At 48.6% G+C, this 26,110-nt stretch overlaps 1 protein-coding gene, 1 long non-coding RNA gene and 1 other non-coding gene across 5 annotated transcripts; 2 read left to right on the top strand and 1 right to left on the bottom strand.

Moving 5' to 3' along the window:
• Window positions 1-12,263: 12,263 nt before the first annotated feature.
• Window positions 12,264-13,930, bottom strand: LOC116457422 (uncharacterized). 3 transcript variants are annotated; one of them, XR_009210798.1, is made up of 4 exons: window positions 13,838-13,930; window positions 13,036-13,451; window positions 12,734-12,834; window positions 12,264-12,561 (listed from the first exon to the last, which is right to left on the bottom strand). It is a non-coding gene; the product is annotated as an uncharacterized LOC116457422 (long non-coding RNA). The 3 variants fall into 3 exon arrangements; XR_009210797.1 differs by lacking the exon at window positions 13,838-13,930 and adding an exon at window positions 13,688-13,829; XR_009210796.1 differs by lacking the exon at window positions 13,838-13,930 and having other exon boundaries at window positions 13,036-13,583.
• A 7-nt stretch (window positions 13,931-13,937) lies between these two features.
• Window positions 13,938-16,512, top strand: FOXD3 (forkhead box D3). Its single transcript, XM_032136901.2, has one exon. The coding sequence runs from the start codon at window positions 14,430-14,432 to the stop codon at window positions 15,864-15,866; it is 1,437 nt and encodes a 478-aa protein (XP_031992792.1). The 5' UTR covers window positions 13,938-14,429; the 3' UTR covers window positions 15,867-16,512.
• An 8,635-nt stretch (window positions 16,513-25,147) lies between these two features.
• LOC116458142 (U7 small nuclear RNA) lies at window positions 25,148-25,209 on the top strand. Its single transcript, XR_004245213.1, has one exon. It is a non-coding gene; the product is annotated as a U7 small nuclear RNA (small nuclear RNA).
• Window positions 25,210-26,110: the final 901 nt, after the last annotated feature.

Here is a 26,110-nt window from a genome sequence, read left to right as displayed (position 1 = left end):
GTGGCACATGCCCAAGGCTGAGACAGGAGAATCGCTTGACCTCGAGAGGCGGAGGTTGCAGTGAGCCAAGATCTTGCCATTGCATTCTAGCCTGGGCAACAAGACTGAAACTCCATCTCAAAAAAAAAAAAAAAAATTGCAATTTCTTTTTTCTTTTTTTTGAGACGGAGTCTCGCTCTGTCTCCTGGGCTGGAGTGCAGTGGCGCGATCTCAGCTCACTGCAACCTCCGCCTCCCAGGTTCAAGTGATTCTCCTGCCTCAGCCTCCCGTGTAGCTGGGACTACAGGTGCTGGCCACCACGCAAGGCTAATTTTTGTATTTTTAGTAGAGACAAGGTTTCACCATATTGGTCAGTCTGGTCTCAAACTCCCGACCTCAGGTGATCCGCCTGCCTCAGCCTCCCAAAGTGCTGGGATTACAGGTGTGAGCCACCATGCCTGGCTAAAAAACTTTGTAATGTCTTTCTTGCTCTTTCTCTTCTATCACTTGCTCTGGCAAGTCAGCTTCCATGTCATAAGGGCTCTTAAGCAGTCTTATGGAAAGGTCTATGTGACAATAAACTAAGGCCACCTCCAAAGAGCCAAGTAAGTGAGCCCCAGTCAAGGCTTCAGATGACCACAGCCCCAATCAACAGCTTGCCTGTAACCTCATGAAAGATGCTGAGCAAGAACTGCCAAGATATGCCCCTTCTGAATTCCTGATCCACAGAAACTATGGGAAAATAAGTGTTTGTTATTTTAAGCTGCTATATATTGGGGAATGTAGTAATAGATCATAATTATAAGTAGTTACTAAAAATTCTATATTCATTTTTTTCCCCCTAAAAACTGTCTGTTCTGAGAAGGTTCTCAAAATGAGTTATCAAAAAATTACTATGAGGCTGGGTGCAGTGGCTCACGCATGTAATCCCAGCACTTTGGGAGGCCGAGGCAGGCAGATCATGAGGTCAGGAGTTTGAGACCAGCTGACCAACATGGTGAACCCCCGTCTCTACTAAAAATACAAAAATTAGCCAGGCATGGTGGCATGCACCTGTAATCCCAGCTACTCGGGAGGCTGAGGCAGGAGAATCACTTGGGAGGCAGAGGTTGCAGTGAGCCAAGATCACGCCATTGCACTCCTGCCTGGGTGACAGAATGAGACTCCGTCTCAAAAAAAAAAAAAAAAAAAAATACTATGGCCCCTTTAAAAGAAAAACACAAAATCATTGACACATCTTCATCTCACAAAAAAGCAAAATATCAAATTCTGCAACAATGACTAGATAATAAAGATCTCTTGTTGTTCTTTGTATATCATCTTCCATAATTCAAATAACTTAGAGAAGTGTTGACAGTTACATCAACGGCTGGTCACAGCGGCTCACGCCTCTAATCCCAGCACTTTGGAAGGCTGAGGCGGGTGGATCACCTGAGGTCGGGAGTTCGAGACCAGCCTGGCCAACGTGGTGAAACCCTGTCTCTACTAAAAATACAAAAAATTAGCCAGGTGTGGTGGTGCATGCCTATAATCCCAGCTACTCGGGAGACTGAGGCAGGAGAATCGCTTGAAGCCGGGAGGCGGAGGTTGCACTAAGCCGAGATTGCACCACTGCACTCCAGCCTGGGCAACAAGAGCGAAACTCCGTCTCAAAAAAAAAAAAAAGTTACATCAACTACATATGGGGTAGCCAAATAATTTCTTATCCAAATTGGGACACTTCTGAGAATAAAAAAGGCCATAGAAAAGATTATATTTGAAAAGCAGGCTTAAACTGAAATTGTTCCAGGCCAGTCAGGATAAATGATTGGTCACTGTGACTGTGGGATAACTTCATAGAAAAGCAATACACATAGTTTGTAATGAAATTGAACAATAATATTTTACAACTATGCACAGAATGAGGAAATGGTATCTACTCCCAATAACTACCCCACCAGAAGCAATCCACTTATATTTAAATAATTCCTATCATAATAATTATTAAATAAGCAATTTACTTTACTTAAATAATTCCTATCAGAGGTGGCCAAACCCTTATCATAGTATCTATATAAAAATTACGTATAGCTGGGCAAGGTGGTGTGTGTCTGTAGTCCCAGCTACTTAGGAGGCTGAAGCAGGATTGCTTGTGCCCAGGAGTTTGAGTCCAGCCTAGACAACAGAGTGAGACCCTGTCTCTGGAAAAACAAATTCATATAATAAATGTATATCTCAGAGCATCTGACCTTGTTGACTACTCTTATCTTCTCAAAACTCCTTCTTCCTTGGTTTCCATGATAATGCTTGCTCCCAATTTATGCTCTATTTATTTTCAAACTTTCTTTTACAGGCCTTTCTTCTTTCTACCATCTCTGATATTTCCTTATCCTTTTCCTTTATTCCACACCCTCTAATTTGCTGAGCTAACACACTCTCATTGCATGACATATCACACTTGAACACTGATGACTCCCAAATGTTTATTTGTAGTCCTGACCTCTCTCTTAAGGTCTGTATCTGAACTGTCCAATATGATAACAATTAGTTACATGTGATTATGAAACAATTGAAATGTGGATAGCTCAAATGGAGATACACACCATATTTCAAAGACTTAGCATGAAAAAAAAAAAATAGGGCTGGGCACGGTGGCTCACGCCTGTAATCCCAGCACTTTGGGAGGCCGAGGCGGGCAGATCACGAGGTCAGGAGATGGAGACCATCCTGGATTACACGGTGAAACCCCATCTCTACTAAAAATAAAAAAAAAATTAGCCAGGCGTGGTGGCGGGCGCCTGTAGTCCCAGCTACTCGGGAGGCTGAGGCAGGAGAATGGCGTGAACCTGGGAGGCAGAGCTTGCAGTGAGCTGAGATCGTGCCACTGGACTCCAGCCTGGGCGACAGACAGAGCGAGACTCCGTCTCAAAAAAAAAAAAATGAAAAAAATGAAAAAATCTTAAATTTTATATTGATTACATGCTGAAATATTAATATTTTTAGGTATAATAAAAATAAATATTTTGGGGTTAATAAAATGTATCATTAAAATCAATTTTACTTAGGTTAATGGCATAACATCAGAAAAAAAATCAACTTTATGTGTTTCTGTTTAGTTTTTTTTTTTTTTTTTTTGAGACGGAGTCTCGCTCTGTCGCCCAGGCTGGAGTGCAGTGGTGCAATCTCGGCTCACTGCAAGCTCCGCCTCCCGGGTTCACGCCATTCTCCTGCCTCAGCCTCTCCGAGTAGCTGGGACTACAGGCGCCCGCCACCACGCCCGGCTAATTTTTTGTATTTTTAGTAGAGATGGGGTTTCGCCGTGGTCTCGATCTCCTGACCTTGTGATCCGCCCGCCTCGGCCTCCCAAAGTGCTGGGATTACAAGCATGAGCCACCGCGCCCGGCTCTGTTTAGTTTTTTAAAAAAACTTTTGTGGGTACATAGTAGTTGTATATATTTATGGGGTATATGAGATACTTTGATACAGGCATGCAATACACAATAATCACATCATGGTAAATGGGGTATCCTTCCCCCCAAGCATTTATCCTTTGTGTTACAAACAATCCAATTGTACTTTTAGTTTTTTTTTTTTGTTTTTTTTGTTTGTTTGTTTTTTTGAGACAGTCTCACTCTGTCACCTAGGCTAGCATGCAATGGCATGATCTCGGTTCACTGCAACCTCCACCTCCGGGGTCCCAGTGATTCTCCCACCTCAGCCTCCTGAGTAGCTGGGGCTACAGACATGCACCACCATGCCTGACTAATTTTTGTATTTTTAGTAGAGAAGGGGTTTCACCACGTTGGCCAGGCTGGTCTCAAACTCCTGACCTTAGATGATCTGCCTGCCTTGGCTTCCCAAAGTGCTGGGATTACAGGCATGAGCCACTGCACCCAGCCTCTTTTAGTTATTTCTAAATGTACAATTAAGTTATTATTGACTATAGTCACCCTGTTGTGCTGTCAAATACTGTCTTACTCCTTCTTTCTAAATATATTTTGTACCCATCTGTTTACTTTTTAAAAGGTGGGTATTAGAAATTTAAAAGTACATACACGGCTCACATTATATTTCCATTAGACAGCACCACTCCAAATTCTTACCTCCTACTAATTATCTCTACTTAGAAATTCCACCAGCACCTCAAATTCAGTATGTGTAAAACTAAACTCATCTTCTCCCTTTCAGCCCATTGTTCACACTGATGATACAGTGATATTGCTAAAACACATATCCAGTTACATCACTTCCCTGCTCAAAATTCTATTATAGTCACTTTCAGGAAAAAAAAAAAAATCTAAGCCTCTCAGTCTGTACCTTCAAGGGCTTACAACGTCTGCCTCTCCTACTCTTCACAAGTAAACTGAAAATTCCTAGAAGGCTGGGCCTATGTCTCTTAATAAAAATAAATAAATAAATAAATAAAAATAAAAATAAACAGGAAAAAGCATTACAATCAATTAAAAAAATTTTTGGGTGATCTTTAATTATGTGCCAACTCTATTCTAATTGATTTGGATGTCCTTAATCCTTACAAAAACCCCATAAGGAAGATGCTATTATCTCCATTTTACAGGTAAGGATATGAGGCACAGAGAGTTTAAGGAACTTACTCAAGGTCATATAACTGGTAAAGGACGGAGGCCCCATTGTGTCCTGGGAATGCATTATAGTCCCACAGGTCAAAGGAAACTAGAAGGTATATTGAAGCCAGATTATGGCACACCTGAAGTATCTTACTAAAGGGTTTGGGTTTTCTTCTACAAGCAATGAGGTAGCATTAAACAGTTTTGTTTTTGTTTTGTTTTGTATGAGACAAGGTCTCTATCTCTCAGGCTAAAGTGCAGTGGCAGGATCATAGATCACTACAGCCTCAACCTCCTGGGTTCAATCAAGCCTCTTGCCTCAGCCTCCCAAGTAGCTGGGACCATGAGCATGCACCACCATGCCCAGCTAACTTTTTACTTTTTTGTAGAGACAGGGTCTTGCTGTGTTTTCCGGATTGGTCTCAAACCGCTGGCTCAAGCGATCCTCCTGCCTCAGCCTCCCAAAGTGCTGGAATTACAGGCATGAGCCATCGTGCTCAATGCGCATTAAATGTTTTTGATCAGAGGAGTGACTGGCATGCTCCAACTGACATTTAAGGAAATAATTTGAGTAGTCATGTCAATGACTGAGGAACAAGGGACTAGAGAGTGTTTCTCCATCTGTAGTCTCCTCAATTAATGATAACACCATTTCTTCTAGACATGCAAATTTCTTATCTGGGAGTTACTGTGAACTCTTTCTCCCTCAGCAATCAGACACTGAGTTCCATCCATTTTACTTCTTCAGTCCTCTCAAAGTCATCATCATCTCCTCTTCTCCAGTCTCACTGCCAATAATTTAAATCATACCTTCATCATCTCCTACTAAGATAATGAAATAGCCTCCTTGCTATCTCCAGTCTTTTACCCCCTCAGTTTATCCTTCACATTCCCACAAAGAATAGTTCCAAAATTTTATTTCAATCATGCCAATCAGTTAAAGACCTTTACTGGCTTCTTAATAACTTTGGGCTCTTTATCCCAGTATTCAAGAGTCTTTATTATTTTACTCTGGCCATTCCCTTATCTCATTTCAGTTATACCAAACCACATGCTGCTCCTCGTGTCTTGCATAAATCTGTGTCTTTACTCGTGCTGTGTTCTCTTTCTTTTCTCATAACTCTGTTCCTCTTTTTTCTCTACCCAACTGCTGCTTATCATTCACAACAGCTCAAGTATTATTTCCTTTTTTGTTTGTTTTTTTTGAGACGGAGTCTTGCTCTGTAGCCCGGGCTGGAGTGCATTGGCGCGATCTCTGCTCACTGCAAGCTCTGCCTCCCGGGTTCACGCCATTCTCCTGCCTCAGCCTCTCCGAGTAGCTGGGACTACAGGCGCTGATCACCACACCCGGCTAATTTTTTTGTATTTTCAGTAGAGACGGGATTTCACCGTGGTCTCGATCTCCTGACCTCGTGATACGCCCGCCTCGGCCTCCCAAAGTGCTGGGATTACAAGCGTGAGCCACTGCGCCCGGCCGTTCAAGTATTTCTTAGGGAAACCTTCCTACCCACCTATTCTCTTTCCCAGGCAGAGTTAGTTATGTTTCTTTTGCGCTCCTGTAACATTCTATCATGTATTTATAACTCATCACACTACATTTTAGCTATGTACTTCCCTGAATAAGTCCCCCATTAGAGTGAGAATGTGTCTTACAGATCTGGTTATTCAAGCAATATTTATTGAGACACACCTCCACCCCTACACCCCTAGTACTTGGCTGGAGGCTAGGGATACAACAGTGAACAGATAAAAATTCCTGCCCTTCTGGAATTAACATTCTAAAAGTGGAGTCTATCTTCTTATTCACTTTTGTGGTTCTAGTGCCTGGCCCTTGATGAATACGATAAGGTTAGAAAAATAGCTGGGTCTAACAACTAGCCTTTTGAATATTTTCTTTTCAAAGGATGTTTTCCTTTACCTACGTTCCCTTTTAAATGTCTTCCATGTGTTTGTTAGTCAAATACTTCCATTTAGTCTAAATGTACTATATCTAGACAAAATGTCTAGGCAAATTTCAATTTTTACATTTCCCTTCTCTCTTCTTCCATCACTTTCTGTTTCCTTATCACACATCTATTGTCCATTTCCCTTGAGACCAAGTACCTTCTGGCTGTCCAGAAGTACCATTAGGCATCCAACTTAGTACTTTCTTTCCCCAAAGTATCCCAGTTTCTAACTTACTTCTCCCCAATCTCCCCTGAAAACCCCTAAAGTCAGAGCTAGCTGGTCAGTAGCATCTTCCGTATTGAAGCCTTCACACTTCTTCAATCCCTACCCAGTGAGAAGGCCCTCCTCTGCGCTGTTTCCCCTTGCCATGGCACCTATCAACCTGCATGACAAACACTGATTCTCTTGCCTGGTTCTTCCTTGAGGAATCTTGGGTTTAATTCTTCTTTTCATTCCTAGTACTTTCCAGGTCGACAACAGTTCAATAAATTACTAATAAGGAATAAATGAGTAAATAAATATATATTGTATACTTATATATCCTCTCCCCCTGAATTCAGCTGTGGGTATGACTTAAATCCAAGAAATTTCTGATTAAAATGAGAGTTACCAAAAAAGGCAGCTTTGACCCAAGGAAAACTTGTTTCTTTAAAAATGTTAGAAGAATTTACATTTTTAAAATGTGTTTTGGCCTGGCAGGATGGTTCACACCTTTAATTCCAGCACTTTGAGAGGCTGAGGTTGGAGGATCGTTTGAGGCCAAGAGCTTGAGACTAGCCTGGGCAACAGAGCAAGATCCCATCTCTACGAAAAATAAAAATAAAAAATTAGCTGGGTGTGATGGTGTGCATCTGTACTCCCAGCTACTCAAGAGGTTAAGGCAGGAGGATCACTTGAGCCCAGGAGGTCGAGGGCTGCAGTCATCTACAATTGCACCACTGTACTCCAGCCTGAGACACAGAGTGAGACCCTGTCTCAAAGAAAAACAAAAAAAGTGTTTCGATATCCCCGATCCATGTCACATCTGTTAGTGTACCTTTAGTACATGACTTCTGCATTGTTTGCTAACTGACATTCTGTGTGAATAACACAATGGTGTTTCTGTATGTTATGCAAGTGGGTCCTTTCCCCAGGATGTGAGTGAGCCTTTGGCATGGTCTTTTTTAAGATTTTGCCAAGGGAAGACTGGGCAGGAACTAAGGAGCTAGCATATCATTGAAATCAAATATCCCGTTGGGTGCACTGGAGGGTAAAGAAGAGGGGATTCCTGCACGCACACTAAATGATAAACTTTTCCAAGGGCAGGGTCGTGAAAGGTCTTCCAGGTCACCTAGTGCTCTGGGTCATGCAGAAGATGGAAATGGAAACAATACTCCCCGCAGAGAATCCTTCCCACAGGACTGATCCTGTGCCTTCCTCCCCTCCCCCGCACAAGGCGGAATCCCCACGCAGTGCACTGCAGGCGCGGTGGCCACTGCCCCCAGAACCAGATCTCTCCCCCAATCCTGTCCTCTCCAAGCTCCAGATATGTCAAGGATTCTTAAGCAGGGGTTTTCCAATCTGCCCCTTGAGGAACTACCCCTAAGGCAAGGCGGGCAGGCCCAAACTACGTTGTGGAGAATTCGATGTCCGAGCGACCTCCTCGGAGGAGTGGGTCGAGTTAAATATAACCGCGCGAATGGAATGGCGCTAAAAATAAGGCAGCAGCTGGCCTGTCCACAGCCCTGTCCCGGGAGGGGCGGGGGCCCCAGTGGTCTTGGGCAGGAAGGCCGCGTCCGGCCCAGGGGCGAGGAGGCCGCGGCGTCCGCAGCCAGGGCTGGAAGGCCTGGGAAGCCGCGCTCTGTGGGCCCCGGGGCCTCCACTCGGGCTGGGTCGCGGGCCTGGACGGGGACTGTCCAGAGGCATCCGAAAGCCGGACCAACTTGCCTGGACGTAACAAGGCGGAAGGGCTGGGCGCTGAAGTCCTGCCAGCCCGGCCGCCAGAGGGAGCCGAGCGCCAGGGGAGGACAAGCCGAACCCTCCAGGAGGCCGGGCGTCTCCGGAGACCGAAGCGCCGGGGGACCCGCCGAGGTCTGCCCGGCGCGCTGCTCTGGAGGCTCCCGGGGCGGGTGGCGCTCGGCCTTTCCGCTCCCTGCCTTCCCACAAGTCCCTTCCCGCGCGCGCCCCACGGCCCTGCCCGCCCTCCCGCGTCAGCGCCCCAACCATCAAGCCAGCAATTGAAACGTTTCCAAAACGGGCTATTTATTTGCTCCCAATAAATCGATCGGCGGTGATTAAAGAATCGATGTGGCCTGGGTGGGCGAGTCGCTCGCGGGGAGGGATTGGGGGCTTTCGCCCAGCGTCTGCAGGGAGGCCGAGGGCGGGCGCGGGCCTGAGGGAGGCGTGTCCCGCCCGGGCCACACCCGAGGACCCGACACCTGGGCGCGCAGGCCCCCGCAGGCCGCGTTCCCTCGGGCGGAGAAGGGCGCGCGCCCGCCGCCTGCTTTCCGCGGCCCCTCTCGCCTTTCTTTCTCGCGCGCCGGGGAGGCTGTGGCCGCCAGCGGCTGCGGAGCTGCTCAGAGGCTTTTGTTGCTCCTCGGCCAGCTGAATGGGGATTTTGTAAAGCGGGACAGATAAAAATGATCAGCATCATATTGTTTGACAGAATGATCTCGCATGATGAAGTGTCGGCTCCGAAGGGGGTGAAAATGGTGAATTCCTAAAAACCCAGCCCTGGGCTCCTCCTCGAGCTGCCGGTAGCCTGGAGAGACCCAGCGGACAGCCAGGCCTGGTCGCATCCCTCCAAACGGTGTCGGAAAGACTCCGGCTTTCAATGCCAAGTCATTTTTAAGCCCCGATCCTGTCCAGGACCTTTCTCCTCGTGGATGAAAAGAACAATTTTCGAGAGAAAGGCTCGTTTTGATTAAATCTGACATGCTGCTGATAACTCCATGCTAATGTGAAATAATTAACATAATAGCCATAATTAAAAGCACGCTAACAATGCCATAAATTTATCACACAATTTTACTAGCTTTCTCCCCCTAACTGCTCTCTCATCGTTAATTAAACGTGTTGCCTTTTACAGAATGGATGTTTATACATTTCCAATATAAATAAATTCGAAACTATCCTCTCTCTCTTCCTCTTTCTCTCCTCTTTTCCTTTTGGTCTCTCGCCATTTACAGGCACGCCTTGGCATGGACCCTGAGTCGCAGACACCTTGAAAATAAATGAAGTTTTGAGATGCAAATCCAAACAAGAACACTAAAATAGCCTCCTTTTTTTCTACCCCGAAAAGATCCGGAGAGGTATACAAGGGGGTGGTGGTGGGTAAGAGAGTTGAAAATCCCCCGCTTTGGGAAATGGAAGTAATCTGGGTGGGTTAGGGCCTTGGGTACCACCTCTGCCTTTTCCCACCTTCCTTGGTGGCGGCCATCCAGACAAAGAGGCCGGTAATAGTTTAACGAATCTATGAAGATTGTCAAGAAGCAGCAGACTGATTGTTGTGGGCGCGGGGGTGTTGGGGAGAAAGGAGGGGAATTTTTCTAATAGCCCCACCCACGTTTTGCTCCCTCTTGGGCAAAGAGTAACTGCTCTTGGTGGGGGACGCGCCCTTCACTCTGCGGAACCTGGTCCCAACTCCCCGGATTGTAAGAAAAGTGCACCCGCGCGCGGGCATGATGATTCCATCTCACATAGCGCCAACGATTTATTCAAGCCACTGGCACTGTCTCTGACTTAAAAGAGGAGAAAAGAGGCATCTGGGTTCACTTGGGCCTGGTGAGGGGTAGGTGGGCAATTCCCGCCTTCCGCACTCTAACCGTGCCCCTCCTCCAGTGTTGACCGCCTAAGAACCCAAAATGAGCTGTAATTAATTTCCCTTTCTCCCTCATAAATTTTTCTATCCGTTTTCCCCCCCATCCCACCCTGGACGCACACACTAAATCTCCCCTCCCCTGGAGACGTCTCAATTTCCTTCCTATCGATCCGGACTCCATTCTTCTTGCCTCCTGTTGCTAGAACCTAGATCCCCACTCCCCCCACCCCACATTCCCATCGCTTCCAGGTGGCTTTCCCAGCGGGGTACCACGTACTCTGCCCGCTCCAGAGGAACTGAAGGGGTTTCATTCCATTCTCCTTTGGTTGAAACATTTCAAACATTTGAGCAGGTGAGGCAGCTGGCTGCCATCTTCCTTTTTAAATCTCTCCTGGGAAGTTCGCTTGTTGACGCTTGTTGAGACTCAAAGAGTCACTCAAACTCATAATTGCGTGTGTGTGTCTACTCATTCTCCCTCTACCTCTCCAAAAACCCTTTGAGACTCAGAAACTTTTTATCCACATACACCCTTTTCCCTTCCCTTTATCACATTTTCTTCCCCCCACTACGTGTGTCTCACTTTCTCTCTGTATCTGCCTCGCTTCTTCCATCTCTGTCCTACAGCTTGGCGGTAGCTGACGACCTGTGAGCTTTTAGCTGCAAACTGCAACTACGCGGCAAACAATTTAGCCCGGCATCTAGTCGGCCTCCGGCAGGACCCTGCACCGCGTCGGGATCGGACCCTTCCTCTGGGGCGGCCTCCTGCGTCAAGGCCAGCAGGAACCTTCCTGTCGTCCTCCGCGGCCGCCGCTTCGCCTCCTTCCTGCCCCCGGAGGTTGTGCGGGCGCTATGGTCCGCCTGGAGGGAGAAAGCCGGCGGCCGGTTCCTGAGCCGAGAGTGGCCGCGGAAAAATCCTCTGCCTCCGCTGGAAATCGATATTAGGCCGGCGCGGGCGCGGGACGTCGGGGCCGCAGCCAGTAGGTTGTGCACGTCTCATCATTTAGCTAATCGAGTCGAAAAGTTTCTGTAAGGGCCGGACCCAGCATCAGATGGTAACACTGATTGAACAAGAGATTAGCACAATAGATCGCTAACCGAGGGGAAGCGTTGCTTTTCACGCTACGCGCCGTAATTAATGGTATGAATCAATTAATTTGACTTTTATTGTGTCGAAGGAAAAAAGCGCAACAAATGGAACCGGCAGCTGGGAGTTGTTCATCCTCCACCCCCTTCCCCAGGGAGGCTCCAAGGAGACACCGGGGAATGGACGGATCAGGCCGGGCCATGGCAGAGGGAGGGTAGGAGGCAGCAACCAGCGGTGTGGAGGAAGTCCAGAGAGCTAGCCTCGGCGGACGGCGGAATCGAAATTAGGCTCATTTGGAGACTACTTCCAGACCGGTGAGGGGAGCCCTGTAGCCACCATCCTCCGGCGCGCATCCACACTTACTCGTCCACGCGGGCCCAGCCACCAAGGCCGCGGCAGGGCCAGAGCTGCGCCCCGGGCCCCTGCCTCTAGGGCTGGGCAACCCAAGCAGAGCAAAGGAGGTTCCTGAATGTGTAAATTTCAGCTTTTTAGCTTTTTTTTTTTTTTTTTTTGGACCTTCCAACCCTCCTTCGGTTGCTGAGGCAGTTGCAGACGCGACCTCTGCAGTCCGGGGCGGTGGCCAGCCAGCTCAGCTCGGGTCGGTTTCGCAGAAAGCTGTCTAGACGGCATTGTAAACGGTTCAGAGCCTGCGGGCCACAAAGCTGTAGCGCTACGGAAATCAACTCTGAGATGCATTTTAGGGCCGGGTGCAACCTCGGGATCATTAAGATAAAGAAAAACCGTGGAGGTTGGTGGGCGTCTCAGGATAGAGTCACCACCCCCCACCCTGCTTCCAGCCCCAGACGAGTAGTGTTATATCGGGGAAACTGTCTAATGGGGATGAAAGTCAATCTGTGTGTCTCAATGCCTGTAATGAAGCAAGTTTACAGATTTTTAAATTTTTATTTTTATTTTATTGAATTATTTTTGGTGTGTCTAGGCCAAGGAAAGAGGAGATCGTGGGTGGGGAAACAGACTGAGGGAATCAGAATTACCACTGTCCATCCGGAATTAAATCCACATCCCAGCATCTTCTTCAAATATTTCACTAATTATTTCCTCTCGGAACTCCTCCCCTCGTGCTCCTTCCTCCGGCGCTCCCCTCCCAGGCCGCAGCGGACAGACAGGGATTGAGTTCCGTGTGCCTGCCATACCAGGCAGGCTCTTGTGTCTCCCAACTAGACGGCCTAAATGTGGGAGGAAAGAGGCGGCGCATCGCTGATTCACCGGGTCAAGAGCACTGACTTTCCTTGGAGGTGTGAGGTCCACGCACCCCAGCCACGCACTTGGAGGTCGGTTTGCTGTGCCTCCCCCTCCAGTCCCAGTGAAATCCCCACAGTTTTTCCTACTATCACTGACTTGCCTTGCACTCCGCGTGCACTGGACACACATCCTCGCCTCGTCCACCCGCTCGGCCGCCGGTTTCCTTGGAAGTTAAATCTTGTAGGATTTGTCCACACCTTAGGAGGAGAAAATCCACGTTAGCTGGCAGCAACGGAGAGCCCAGCATGCTGGCATGCCCAAGTCTGCCCAGGTTCCCCCAAGGCCATGCCCGCCGCCCGGGAAGTGACCGCCCGCACCCCTCACGTTTCTTCAGCCGCCCCTGGGCGCTGCGTCTAACATGGAGGCACCAGGCCTCTTCCCGGATCCACTCGACTTACCCAGGCCGCTGCCAATCCCAGCTCCTTCCCCAGCGCCTCATTTCCGATTTTTTCATATGCTAAGTCGTTTAACAACTCCAAGTAGCCAGTTATGGCTTCTTTATTTATAGGTTCCCTGTTATTTTACGTCGTTTTTATTTCTCTGGGCAACTATTCTAATAGATTAATCAATAGCCATTTTCTGACCTTCGGGAACCCCAGCTGATGCTGTTTGTGGCCGCACGAAAAAATATATACAGGAAAACACGCCCGCATCAAGCCGGGAAAGAGCAGGCAGGACCTGAGTGGTTTGGTTGGGGGAGGGGGAAAAAGACATCTCAGCAGGTGTTTTCCCCGGAATGAGCACTGAGGCCAGAGGGGAATCTGAAGTCTAATTAGCAGGAGGGAGCCGGGTGCGCTGCTCTTACTCTTTAAAGCTAAAAACAATGAAACAAAAAGCAAAACAGAGACTAAGTTTTGCTTTTTAAAAGACGGTATGGGAACCTCGTTCTAGGTGGCCCAGTCCCTGTCTAAGGAGTGTGGCAAAGAGGGGGGAGAGAAGGGGGGAAGGGAGAGGGGGCGGGGAAGGCAGGGCAGCGACAGTTGCACAGTCCCGCGGACGCTCCCAAGCCCACGCCCTGACTCGCTCACACCCACTCACACTCACACCCACCCGCTCCCTGGGCCCCAGGTCCCGGCTCCAGTCTGGGCGGGGGGTCTCCGGGCCGGCCGGAGCGCCCTTGGAGCCCCGGGGATGCTGGCGCACAGTGCGGAGAGGAGTTGCCCATCTCTCGTCCCTTTGTTGACAATTCCCTGAACCAACTTGAGTTTGGCCGGCTCGGCCGCGGCCCTGACGTCACGCACGGTCACGTGGCCCCGCCTCCCGCTGGATCTTTAAGTAGAAAGTAATCTATCAGGCCAGTCCTTAAAACGGGACTGTCGACTACCGGGGCTTCGGCGTCCCTGACACCCAGCCCCCTGCCCCCCCGCTACTGTCCCTGCCCGCGCCCTCCCGAGCTGCTCGGCGCCCGGCGTCCCGCGCCCGCCTGGACCGCTCCTGCGCCCCACGCCAGGGCCAGAGGCCGAGGAAGGCGGGCTAAGTGAGGGGGCGCGGCGTGGAGAACCGCTGGGGCCGAGAGCGGTAGCGAGCGCCTAGTACCGAGCGCCAGGGACGGCAGGAGTTCGCGGAGCGCGGCCGCTGGGGGCGGACGGCACAGCCCGCGCCGCGCGATGCGGGGCCGCCGAGTGTGAGCTCAGCCCAGCGGGCCCCAAGCCACCTGCGGCCCCCTCCCCTCTCCCTGCCCCCCATCTTTCGGGGGCCCTCAAACCCTCTTCCCCTGAGCTCCGCGGCAGCCCCCGACCACCCCCATCGCCCGCTGCCCCCTCCCCGCCGCCGCTACCAACCCCGAGGAGGGATGACCCTCTCCGGCGGCGGTAGCGCCAGCGACATGTCCGGCCAGACGGTGCTGACGGCCGAGGACGTGGACATCGATGTGGTGGGCGAGGGCGACGACGGGCTGGAGGAGAAGGACAGCGACGCGGGTTGCGATAGCCCCGCGGGGCCGCCGGAGCTGCGCCTGGACGAGGCGGACGAGGTGCCCCCGGCGGCACCCCATCACGGACAGCCTCAGCCGCCCCACCAGCAGCCCCTGGCATTGCCCAAGGAGGCGGCCGGAGCCGGGGCCGGACCGGGGGGCGACGTGGGCGCGCCGGAGGCGGACGGCTGCAAGGGCGGTGTTGGCGGCGAGGAGGGCGGCGCGAGCGGCGGCGGGCCTGGCGCGGGCAACGGTTCGGCGGGAGGCCTGGCCCCGAGCAAGCCCAAGAACAGCCTAGTGAAGCCGCCCTACTCGTACATCGCGCTCATCACCATGGCCATCCTGCAGAGCCCGCAGAAGAAGCTGACCCTGAGCGGCATCTGCGAGTTCATCAGCAACCGCTTCCCCTACTACCGGGAGAAGTTCCCCGCCTGGCAGAACAGCATCCGCCACAACCTCTCACTCAACGACTGCTTCGTCAAGATCCCCCGCGAGCCGGGCAACCCGGGCAAGGGCAACTACTGGACCCTGGACCCGCAGTCCGAGGACATGTTCGACAACGGCAGCTTCCTGCGGCGCCGGAAACGCTTCAAGCGCCACCAGCAGGAGCACCTGCGCGAGCAGACGGCGCTCATGATGCAGAGCTTCGGTGCCTACAGCCTGGCGGCGGCGGCCGGCGCCGCGGGACCCTACGGCCGCCCCTACGGCCTGCACCCGGCGGCGGCGGCCGGTGCCTATTCGCACCCGGCAGCGGCGGCGGCCGCGGCGGCTGCGGCGGCGCTCCAGTACCCGTACGCGCTGCCGCCGGTGGCGCCGGTGCTGCCTCCCGCCGTGCCGCTGCTGCCCTCGGGCGAGCTGGGCCGCAAAGCGGCCGCCTTCGGCTCACAGCTCGGCCCGGGCCTGCAGCTGCAGCTCAATAGCCTGGGTGCCGCCGCGGCCGCTGCGGGCACAGCGGGCGCCGCGGGCACCACCGCGTCGCTCATCAAGTCCGAGCCAAGCGCGCGGCCGTCGTTCAGCATCGAGAACATCATAGGTGGGGGCCCCGCGGCTCCCGGGGGCTCGGCGGCGGGCGCTGGGGTCGCCGGCGGCACTGGGGGTTCCGGGGGCGGCAGCACGGCGCAGTCGTTTCTGCGGCCACCCGGGACTGTGCAGTCGGCAGCGCTCATGGCCACGCACCAACCGCTGTCGCTGAGCCGGACGACTGCCACCATCGCGCCCATTCTGAGCGTGCCACTCTCCGGACAGTTTCTGCAGCCCGCAGCCTCGGCCGCCGCCGCTGCTGCCGCCGCCGCTCAAGCCAAATGGCCGGCGCAATAGGGACGCGCCAATGGCCGGGACCCAGGGCCCGGCGGCGGCCTCGAGCAGCAGCTGCACCTCCAGGCTGCGCGCCCCGTCCCGAGCCCGGTCCCGGTCCCGGTCCCGTTGCCCAATCCTGGACTCTGCCTCTCCCCCATTTCCTTTCCCCTGAGCCCCCAACGCCTACCTTCCGCGGCGTCCACCCCCTCGCGCACGCTTAAGCTGGTCGAGCAAACTCACCGCGCGCCCGCCGGGGATAGCTTTCCATACAGGTAAAACCGAAAACCGAAAACCGAATTTTCCAAAAATGCACTCCGACGGCTCCTGCTCTTAGTACCGTGGGGATGGGAGGGAAATTCTTTGTATATATTTGTAAAAAAATTATTGACTTTCCTTTTGGGGTTTTTATTTTTTTAAGAAAAAACAAATTCCGTAGATTTAGAGCTCTGAACTTTCATTTTTTTTGAAGGTTCACTCTCCGAAGTTTTATCTGAGAAAAGAATGTATGGAGACTTTGGGAGATTTTAAATATAAAAAATTTTCAAAAAGGCAAAAAGTGTCATTCTATTATAAAAGTCTGTTTATATATGAACGAATATATATGGTATTCTAAATGTTATTCCATCGTGTTGTACACAACTTTGTAAATAAATTTTTAAAATGCCCAGCCTAGTGTTTTATTTAGTTGTCTGAAGCAAACGGCAAGATTTTAAAATGGTATTTGCCTTTTCTCCTCCCCAGAAAATCAAGGAATTTCAAGTAATGACCTTTTCAAACTTTGTAAATTCATAATTTGGGTGTAAGAAAATTTTAATTGGAGAAAGGAAACAGTATGCCTAATTTAAATTGTGTTACTATTTTTCTTTTAGTTTTCACATAAAATCAGGATGTGAGTGATATCATTCATATCAACCCATTAAATCTAAATGACCAGACATTTCTGTAGATAAAGTAAGCTGTCATTAAAAAAAAAAAAAGAAACCAAAACAACAGCAGTCTTTAAATTTTTTTTAAAAATGACTAGACTTGTATTTTCCACAATGAAAACTTCCCAAATGAGAGAGTTCTTGGTCATTTCAATTATCCTTTGAAAAGTAAGTAAATTCCAAACATCCCTCTTTTTAACATTTAAATCTTAGATTTTTGAAATTATTTCTCTTCATTCCTTAAGTGGAAGTGGTAAATAGACCCAGCTGGTTTTAAAATCTATGTTAAGGCACTTTATATTTTGCAGTGGGATTTTATTTATATTCATCTGATAGATAATACATAGTTTTGTTTTCATAATATTTTCAAATAAGATATCTCATTTATATAGCAATAATGAATCCACAACATAATTGGATTTCTGAAGGGGTCCTATAGATACTTCCTCTCCCTCCAACCCGAAGCCTTTCTGAAGGCCAAGGAATGGTGGCCTTAATACCCTTTTAAAAACAGCCGAACATCACCTCTCTCCCCTTTTTTTCTTTACCTTAGGCTTGGTTAGTGTGAAATGCGAGATCATAGGGCAGGAATGGGGAAGATCCTTGTAGATTATTTTTAATTTGCATTTCAGCTGTTAAAAACCTTTTAAAAGAAAGTATGAAGGTAGAAATGAAACATCTTGATGTGGAAGGCTGGTTCTCACCACCATTAGCATATCCTCAAAAGGCATCAATTCTAATTATTTTGTAATTAATTTAGCTGTTACAATTACTTGTGCGAAATCGCTTTTAAAAACTGGAGCGAGTAGCAGTGCTGTCGGCTCGGCCCTGCGCGCGTCCTTTTTGTTAAACCCGGCCAGTCCCCGATGTTGTCCACTTTGCCTCCCTGGTGGTGGAGATGCCTCCCCGTCGCGGATCCCAACCTCATTTCTCCGCCGTCGACGTGGGCTGGGGGTCGCTTTGAAAGACACTTCCTTACAAATACCGAATCTGTTTTCCTGGTAAACGGTAAACATTATTGTGTCCTGAGTAAACATTCCTTGGGGATCAGGGTCCTAAAATAAAACAAGCTGCCGGGGGTGAGATAGTTTAACTTGATAAACAAGAACCTGATAACCACCGCCGAGAGAGGAGCAATGGTAACCTTCACCGAGAGGAGATTATAGACCACACGGTCTCCGGGCGGGTCCCTTCTAATCTCCTTTTACAAGGAAAACTAAACGGATCTAATTTTGTTTGTGTGTTGCAGCTATAAAAGTAACAAGTTGTTTCACAGTTGTGTCTGGCTAATCGGTTTTTACACAAACAGCAAATGGTACATGATTTGTGCAAACACATAGAGAGGTTATTTCTAAATTTAGCTGACACCCCCTGGGAAAAGGGAAAGGCAGGGCTTCTTGAATTCACTTTTAGCCTCAAGAAGCTGCTGATCCAAGGCTTCTAAATGACATTGGATAACAGGGGCCTCATTCCATCCCTGATCCTTTGTTACTTATAAAATTACTCGCTCATATTTCCGCGCATAGCAGCAATACCGGCCGAGCCTGCGCCAGCAGCGTGACACTCAGCCACAAGCCACCGCCGGAGACTCGCAGGGCTGTTTCCAGCGCTACATTCATTAGGTGGCGGGGTGAACGGGAGAGACCGGCTGGCAACTTTCCTTCCAGCCAATTCTTACCCTTGAACGACGGCCTAGAGATGGTCCCCTTCCTTTATGTCGTGGAAGGCAGGAAACTCTCGGACCCAGACCCTCAACCTGCCAGCGGTTGTTTAAAGTCCTGGCAGATGTCAGGAAGATGGGCCCGGCCGTCGCACCCTCAAAAGCTCTTTTTGGTTTAAGCTTTTTAAACCTCGAAGATTTAGCACAAAAGGGGAAATGCAAATATCATAGACAATGATGGCAAGCACTTAGTGGTGGGGCTGGGGGAAGCCTGAAACCCTTGTTTGATGTTATGGAATGCAGGCACCTGCGACAAACGGCACTGGAAACAGCTCTCTCGTTGAGATTTAAAGTCAACACTACTGATATCCACTTTTTTTTCCACTTAAGAAAAAAAAAACTAAAGGAAGGGGGGCAGATTTATTTGCAATGAAAGGAGGAAGCGGGTTGATTTTTATGGGGAAGATTTTAGCTTTCGGCTACACACGCATTTAGACGTTTCTACTTTCTCTAGCACTCATTCCTAGAAAAATCAATCCATCCCTGAGGCCTGTGGCCCCTAGAGCGTTCTCAGGACCAAGTTCTGAGTTGGGACCGCCCGCATCTAGTCCTTCGGGAGGGTGGATCTGGATGTCCAGGGAAAGGCGAACGAAGAGTAGAGCAAAACATGTGCGGGCTGTTGACGGCTGTCGATGCGATGGCAGATGTGGCCTGTAGGGGGCGACGAGCAGAAGGAAAACTTCGCGGTTTGTCTGGAACGGTCCAGCCCCAGCCCCGGAGGCCTCTCCTTCCCTCCCAGGCTCTGAGCCTCCTGACATCCTTGCTTATCCTCAGGCCCCGGACGCCTAGGTCGAATCTCGAGAAGCTGCTTTCCTCCTTTCCGCCGCCTGTGTCCTGGGAGGAACAGAGTCCCGAGGGGAGTTTGTCCTAAAGATTGGGAGGTAATAAAGTTTAGTGATGAGGAAATATTGACTTGGAAGCAATTAAGAGTTATATTTGAGGTTATTTATTTCACATGGTTTATAGGGTGAGTCTTGGTAGTGAGAACATGAAAGGCTGATATATGTGTGCGAGAGGTGGGTATTTTTAACGTGAGTCCCTTGAGAAACTGTCCTGAGGGGTATGTGATCTGAAAGAAAGTGGGTTCCAGGGCCTTGTGTCCCCCGACTCCACCTGTGTCCCCGGTGGTGCAAGCTGCAGAATAAAGTAGTGAAGGGAGGAGGCTGGAAGGGCATTCTGAAAGTGCCAGGCTGAGCCTTGTGGGGAGCCTCTGTTTCAAGGGAGGAGGCGACAGGAAGAAGCGGGATGAGAAAGGCCTTGCGGAAGGCGTTCCAACAGGGATTAGGCATTTCCTAACTGTGACTTTGGACAAGCTGCTTGGTTTCTTTCAATGTTTGCATTTCCTCGACCCTACAGTGAGAATGAGTCTGCCTGTCACCTGGGTTTGCAGAATTAGGTGAGTTGGTGTCAGTGGAAAATGTCTTATAAACTGTAAAGTGCTCGGGGCATGTACAGTTTGTTTTTTAATGGCCTCTGAACGAAGAAACAACTCTGTTCTAAGCACTGGTACACAGCCAAATACATTGGCTTAGTTTTGAACAATTTGATTTTAGGTATGAAAGGTGGATTTTTTCTAAGAGGGGTTGCAGAACCCATCCCAGGAAACTCCCACCCCAGAAGGGGCTTTTAAAAGGTGGAGCTTCCTCCTGGTCTGTAGCCCATTCACTATGCCTGCGGAGAAGCTCTCGGTGCCCACCCATCCTTCATCCCGCACCCCCAGCTCCAGGGGCAGGGCATACGTCTCTCTTCTCTCTGGCAGAGTGGCCTACTCTGCTGTTTGCCCCTATGCTTCCACTATCCGAGTCAAGTGGGGAAACCTGAGTCCACCGCTGACAGACGCCCATTAGTGCAAGATGCGGCCTGGGAGGCGAATTAAAGGTAACCAGATCCCAAACCCACTTAAAAGACCACCCTCCCCTTGCTGCCCTCCAACAGTTGGCAGAGTTACACCCAGAGCCAACTTCTCTCTTTGCCACTCCCCCTCCCCTTGCCCTCTGAGGAATGTACAAGCCATTCTTTGCTCCCTGGGGTACACAAAACAAAATTTGGAAAGAAATGTAAAACCAGCCAGGGTGTCTGTAAGAAAGCATAACCATCTCATTTTTATTTCCCGAAGTGCTGTCATATATTAGAATTTTCCTAAATGCAGAGTTAAATTGGTCCCCTCCCCCATTTTAACATAAAACTGCTACCTAAGGCTCTTCTCCAGATCATCTGTGCTTTTGCACACAGCTCCGTCCCATCGGGGCGAGGTGGGGAAGAAGAGGGACACCTTCACTCTCTTGCCTGAGTCCTCTGGTGCTGAATTCCGAACCCGTCTTCAGAAAAACAGTCCTAGAATATCGGCATTAGAAGTGGCCTCCGGGGTCACCCTGACCCTCTTTTCACACAGGCCCACCCAGAAGGTTCTGGGACTTACCCAGGGTCACTCAGCAGCCCAAGTGCAAGCTATGGAAATACTCGGAGGAGGAAGAAGTGTGCTTTACCCAGCAAGAAGGCGCCACTTGAGAAAACAAAAACAGCAGACTCTGGGGCAAGGAAGATTGGGGAGGGTTGAGAGAAGGGAAAAACAGACACAGACGCGCCGGGCCGGTGGAACTCAGCTCCGGGAAGGCTGTGGACCCGGACCCTGGGGCTCCCTGCTGCCTGGGCGCCTCTAGCCCGGCAATGGGCGGTTCTGCGGGGACCGACGGCCCCATTTCCTTCTTGCCTCGTGATGTGGGAGGGAAGAAAGAAGGCGGCAACTGCAGGCCCGAAGCTCCCCTCGCCCAGCGGCCCAACCACAGTGCTGTCGTGTCGGGGATCGGTCTCCAAGGGTGCCCCCAACCCCCTGCCCAAGCCGAGATCACCCCCGTGCCAACCTCGAGGGCTCGGCCTGCGGGACTCCAGATGCCCCTGCCTGGAGGGAGGGAAGGGAGAAGAGAATACAAATTAATTACGAAGGAAACCCAGGTGTGAAAGGCACCCGCCGCGGAACTGGGCGTGCAGCGGGGCGCGCGGTGGGGCCTCTGCTCCCGTCCCCGTCCCGCGGCTACTCAGTTGCCGGCTCATGGGAGGCTCGCGACGGAAAATAAACCCCCTCAGAGTGAACCTGGGAAGCCGAGAGGACCCAGCCTGGGATCTCTGGGGGAAATAGAGGCAAGTTTACCACGGTCTAATTAAGCCACAGCCCTAGCGTGAGGACCCCGGCGACCCGGCCGGGCTGGAGGATGGACCGGAGTGCCCCCCACCCCAGGCCGCGAACCGGCAGCGAGAAGCACACTCTCCGCCATCCCCGGCCCCGCCGCTCCCGCCTCTGCGGACTCCGCGTTTGCCATGCTCCTTCCCGGGGTCCAGGGACCGGAGCTGCGGTGCACGTCTTATTGAAGGGGAGAGCTTTGGTTCTTTTCCTCCCTCCATCCCTCCCACTTTCCGCTCAACAGATGGTAAGCAAGACTCAATTTTCTCCAAAAAAGCCCCTGTTACCCCTTTCTGCAAGGGCGCGTGCCTAGGTTCACAGGGAGCTCTCTTGTCAGCCCCAGAACAATCCTAAACTCCAAATGTTCTGTTTGCTCTCGAGGTACCCCTGGGATGCAGCGTCTCCTCCGCGAAGCCTTCTCGAGCCTCCCTGCCCAGATCAGTTGCTCCTTCTTGAAGCTCACCGTGCCAATTAATGAGCCATTGTCATTAATGTTGCCTCCCCCCCCCCCCGCGAGTTCCTGACCGCCTAGCATTGCTGAGCACAAAGGGGACGATCTAAATTATTTGTCTGATGAATAACAGCTTCGCACCCCGGGAGCGGGGATAGGGGATCTTGAAGGCTGTTAACTTATCAAATCAAGTCTTTCTCAAGAGTTTGGGGGACTGTTTTCTTCTCATTTCTTTTCATTCCTTCTTTATAATGAATGCTTTTTATAAACACTTAATTTTTTTAAGTGAATGAATTTTAAGTCTTTATTAGAGGTCTAAAAAGCATAAGACCTGTCAACTATGTATTTTTCTGGCATGTTTTCTCAGTCATGGTGAAATTAGTTGAAAACTTCCCCCAGCCTGAAATACCAGTAACTGGTTCCACCTCCCACCCTAATGTAGAAACCTCTTCAGAACACCTCGGTTTTCAGCCAGCATCTGTTTCAATTTTTCCAGTGGAAGAGGAAGAGGAACCACTACCTCACAAAACAATCCATTCCACTTAAGGGCATCGTTATTTGTTCAAGCAAGGTCTTTCTTTTCTAGAACCCCTTTATGTCCTTAGTAAAAGATAGTGGATTTGAGAGTCATTTGCTGAGATTTTCATATGAAAGATGGTCGTATTTCCACCTGTTCGGTTTCTTTATCTAGAAACACAAAGAATTCACTGTGCTTTGGCTTTTACATTAAAACTACTATTTGTGGGGGGAAACTGAGCAAAAGCTAAAGTTTTGAGAAAGCCTCTGGATTCTGTATTCATTACACACAATCCAGGGTGGTCCACAGGCCTTGCTTTGAGACCCACTTGGAAAGCCTTGGGTTCAGACTACACTGGTGGTAAAACTCTTGTGGAATGGTTGTAAGAGTTTTGTGTTCTTGGGTTTTTTAACCAGATAAAAAGCTTTTTTTTTTTCTTTTTACCATTTTGTTTTTATAAGCTAAGATAAAAAGTATTTTTTAAAAAGTTAAATCATTTAATTCATCTTTCATTGCTGTATTCCTTGGCATAAAAGTTATGTCTTACCTATATTAGTCATCTAAACCACTCATCATATAAAACTAGGAACTTAGATGTCTTCTCTGGAAAATATTCGTGTAGATTCCACTGTTTAATCAGAGAAGCAGAAAGAAGGAAAATCCCAGATATTTGGCCATTGCCTTCCAATTGGAATCAAGATAATGTGTTCTTTTGCGTTACCCATCTAATGCATTTTTTGGCAAATTTATATCGCAGTTTGTGTGGTTCCCATTTGATTTAGTCTTTATATAGCTCTATTAGCTTCCTTCTTTGCCATTGTTACAGATTATACTGGTAAACCTTCTCTCAAATTCTACCAGCTTGCAAATGTAAATGTTGGTTACAAGAGCAAGGTCAAGATCAGCACAAATTAATCACAACCGCTGTGAAACATCTGCTTTATTGATGGTACTTCAACAGCATCATTTTCCACATATATCAGGAATTATGACTTTATGATAAAGTTGCTCTTGTTGCTAGAGGGAATCAAGTGCAAGAGTTAATAGATTGGATTAAAAGACAAGACTAATTGCTAGTCCTAGTCCTGACATTGAATTTAGAAGCCCACATACAGTAAAGATTACTAGTGAAAATTTAGCTGAGAGAAGGAAAGGAATTATAGTATAATAACTATCATTTCAAAATTTTAGCTTTTTGAGTAACTGTTTTAAAAATTTAGAGTTTTTTTAACCTTGATTTTACTTTTATCTTGATTTAAGATATCTGTCATTCAAACCTCCAGCAGTTTGAGAACTTATTTACTCTAATACTGATACTATATACTACAGTTCAGGGTAAGGGATTGAATTATTCTCTGCTACCACCACCTATGAGGTCCAGTGAATAATTTGAAGAAGGCTTACAGGCGATTGTGAGCAGGAATCCGTGCTCAACTTTGGGAACCTGTATTCTAGTACAGTATATTCAAAATGCATACTTAATTGGTCACTTTTTTTTGTTACTTTAAAATAAAATATTCTTACACTAAATGAGATGAAGTTTCAGAAGCATATTATTAGTTGTGAGAGCCACTTATTATGTGAGAGATATCTATATTGTATTTTTCAAACTGATTCCCTTACTTCTTATTTGAGACACAAAATGATATTCTAGAAGGAGCATAGGCTTCGGAATTGATAATCTTAGGGTCAAATCCTGGCTCTGCCATTTCTTAACTATGTGATCTTGATTAAAGTTACTCAGCCTCTCTGAATCTCAGTTTTCTTACCTAGAAAACGGGGATCAGAATATGAAGATTTACTATCATGTATTTGGAGTGCTTAAATATGGGGGCTATTAGTATTATACAATTTTGCTGTTACATAGTGGTCATATTTTCATGAGGCTACCTAAATTTTTACTCTGCTATCGTATACTAAATAGTTGCCACATTTCATATTTAAAAATGAAGTCATTGAGATCACTGTCCCTTCCATCTGTTTGAGCTAGGCATCATTTTTGTGTTCTCACAACTTAACAAACATGAAACAATTTACTCTGTAGTGTTGCTTGGTAAATCACTTTTTCACTTTCAGGGTATTTTTCAGTCTTGTGGATGAGAGGTCTTGACAATAGTCATTAAAGATATGATAGCATTTTCACAAGAACAAGGACATGTGCCTTATGTCTCTTTGCTGAGATCCAGTCTGGGTGGACTAATTTTAACATTTTTCTAGATCGACACTAATATTTCACTAGGAGAAGTCACTATCTGCCTAGGTCGGATCTGATTAAGTCAGTACCTACTTTTGCTAGTAAAGACCACCTCAGTTATACTATCGATTAATGAGAGGATGTGATGTTGTATAGTTCAAGGAGGATGGGATAGAAGTCAGCCGGTCTGGGTTTGCTGGATGGTGACTTTGGTTAAGTCACTTGAAACTCCAAACTGCAGATTATTATTATCTAGTGGAGACATATTACATACCTGTTTAGCTTACTCCCATTAAACCAAACATCATTTAAAAAGGAGTATTACAGCTCTTTTAGAATTAGTCTAGCAGGTTTTCCAGTTTTCGCCAGAAAACTAAAGAAATAAAAAAAAAATAAGAGAGAGAGAGAGAGAGAATGAAAATCCACTTAAATGTGAAGCTACCCTGAATTCTACTTAATGGGCATGAGATGCAGGGAAGTGAAGCCAGGGCGGCACAAATTGCTGTTTCCATAGGTAGTGTCAGTTCTCTTATCCTTTTCTCTCTCTCTCTTTCTTTTTTTTTTTTTTTTTTTTTTTTTTGAGATGGAGTTTTGCACTTGTCGCCCAGGCTGGAGTGCAATGGCGCAATCTCGGCTCACTGCAACCTCTGCCTCCCAGGTTCAAGCACTTCTCCTGCCTCAGCCTCCCAATTAGCTGGGATTACAGGCACCCACCACCACGCCTGGCCAGCTTTTTGAATTTTTTAGTAGAGATGGGGTTTCACCATATTGGCTAGGCTGGTCTCGAACTCCTGACCTCAGGTGATCCAGCTGCCTCAGCCTCCCAAAGTGCTGGGGTTACAGGCGTGAGCCACTGCACTCGGCTCTCTTATACTTTTTACAATGTGGGCATCTTGCTGCCAAAAGTGTTGGTGTTTAAATATACTACCCTCAATTTTTGTGCAATATAGCCTCTAAATGCAAGTCAGCTATTTCTTTTTTTCTTTTTCCTTCCTTCCCTTCTCTTTGTTTCTTTCTTTGTTTCTTTCTTTCTTTCTTTCTTTCTTTCTTTCTTTCTTTCTTTCTTTCTCTTCCTTTCTCTTTCTTTCTTTTCTTTCTTTCTTTTCCTTCTTTCTTTCATTCATTTCTTTTGACAGAGTCTCACTCTGTCACCCAAGCTAGAGTGCAGTGGCATGATCATGGCTCACTGCAGCCTCAACCTCCCAGACTCAAACAATCCTCCCAAGTAGCTGGGACAATACATGTGCACTGCCACACTGGGCTAATTTTTGTAGAGACA

The sequence above is a fragment of the Hylobates moloch genome, unplaced genomic scaffold (genome assembly GCF_009828535.3).
Source record: "Hylobates moloch isolate HMO894 unplaced genomic scaffold, HMol_V3 SCAFFOLD_18, whole genome shotgun sequence".
Classification (NCBI taxonomy): domain Eukaryota; kingdom Metazoa; phylum Chordata; class Mammalia; order Primates; family Hylobatidae; genus Hylobates; species Hylobates moloch.
Note: the sequence above shows the minus strand (reverse complement) of the source record. Positions and strands in the feature narration are given on the sequence as shown.

What these genes read in the sequence shown, in the direction of transcription:
- FOXD3 (XM_032136901.2), top strand. Translation starts at nt 14,430, where the DNA reads ATGACCCTCTCCGGCGGCGGTAGCGCCAGCGACATGTCCGGCCAGACG.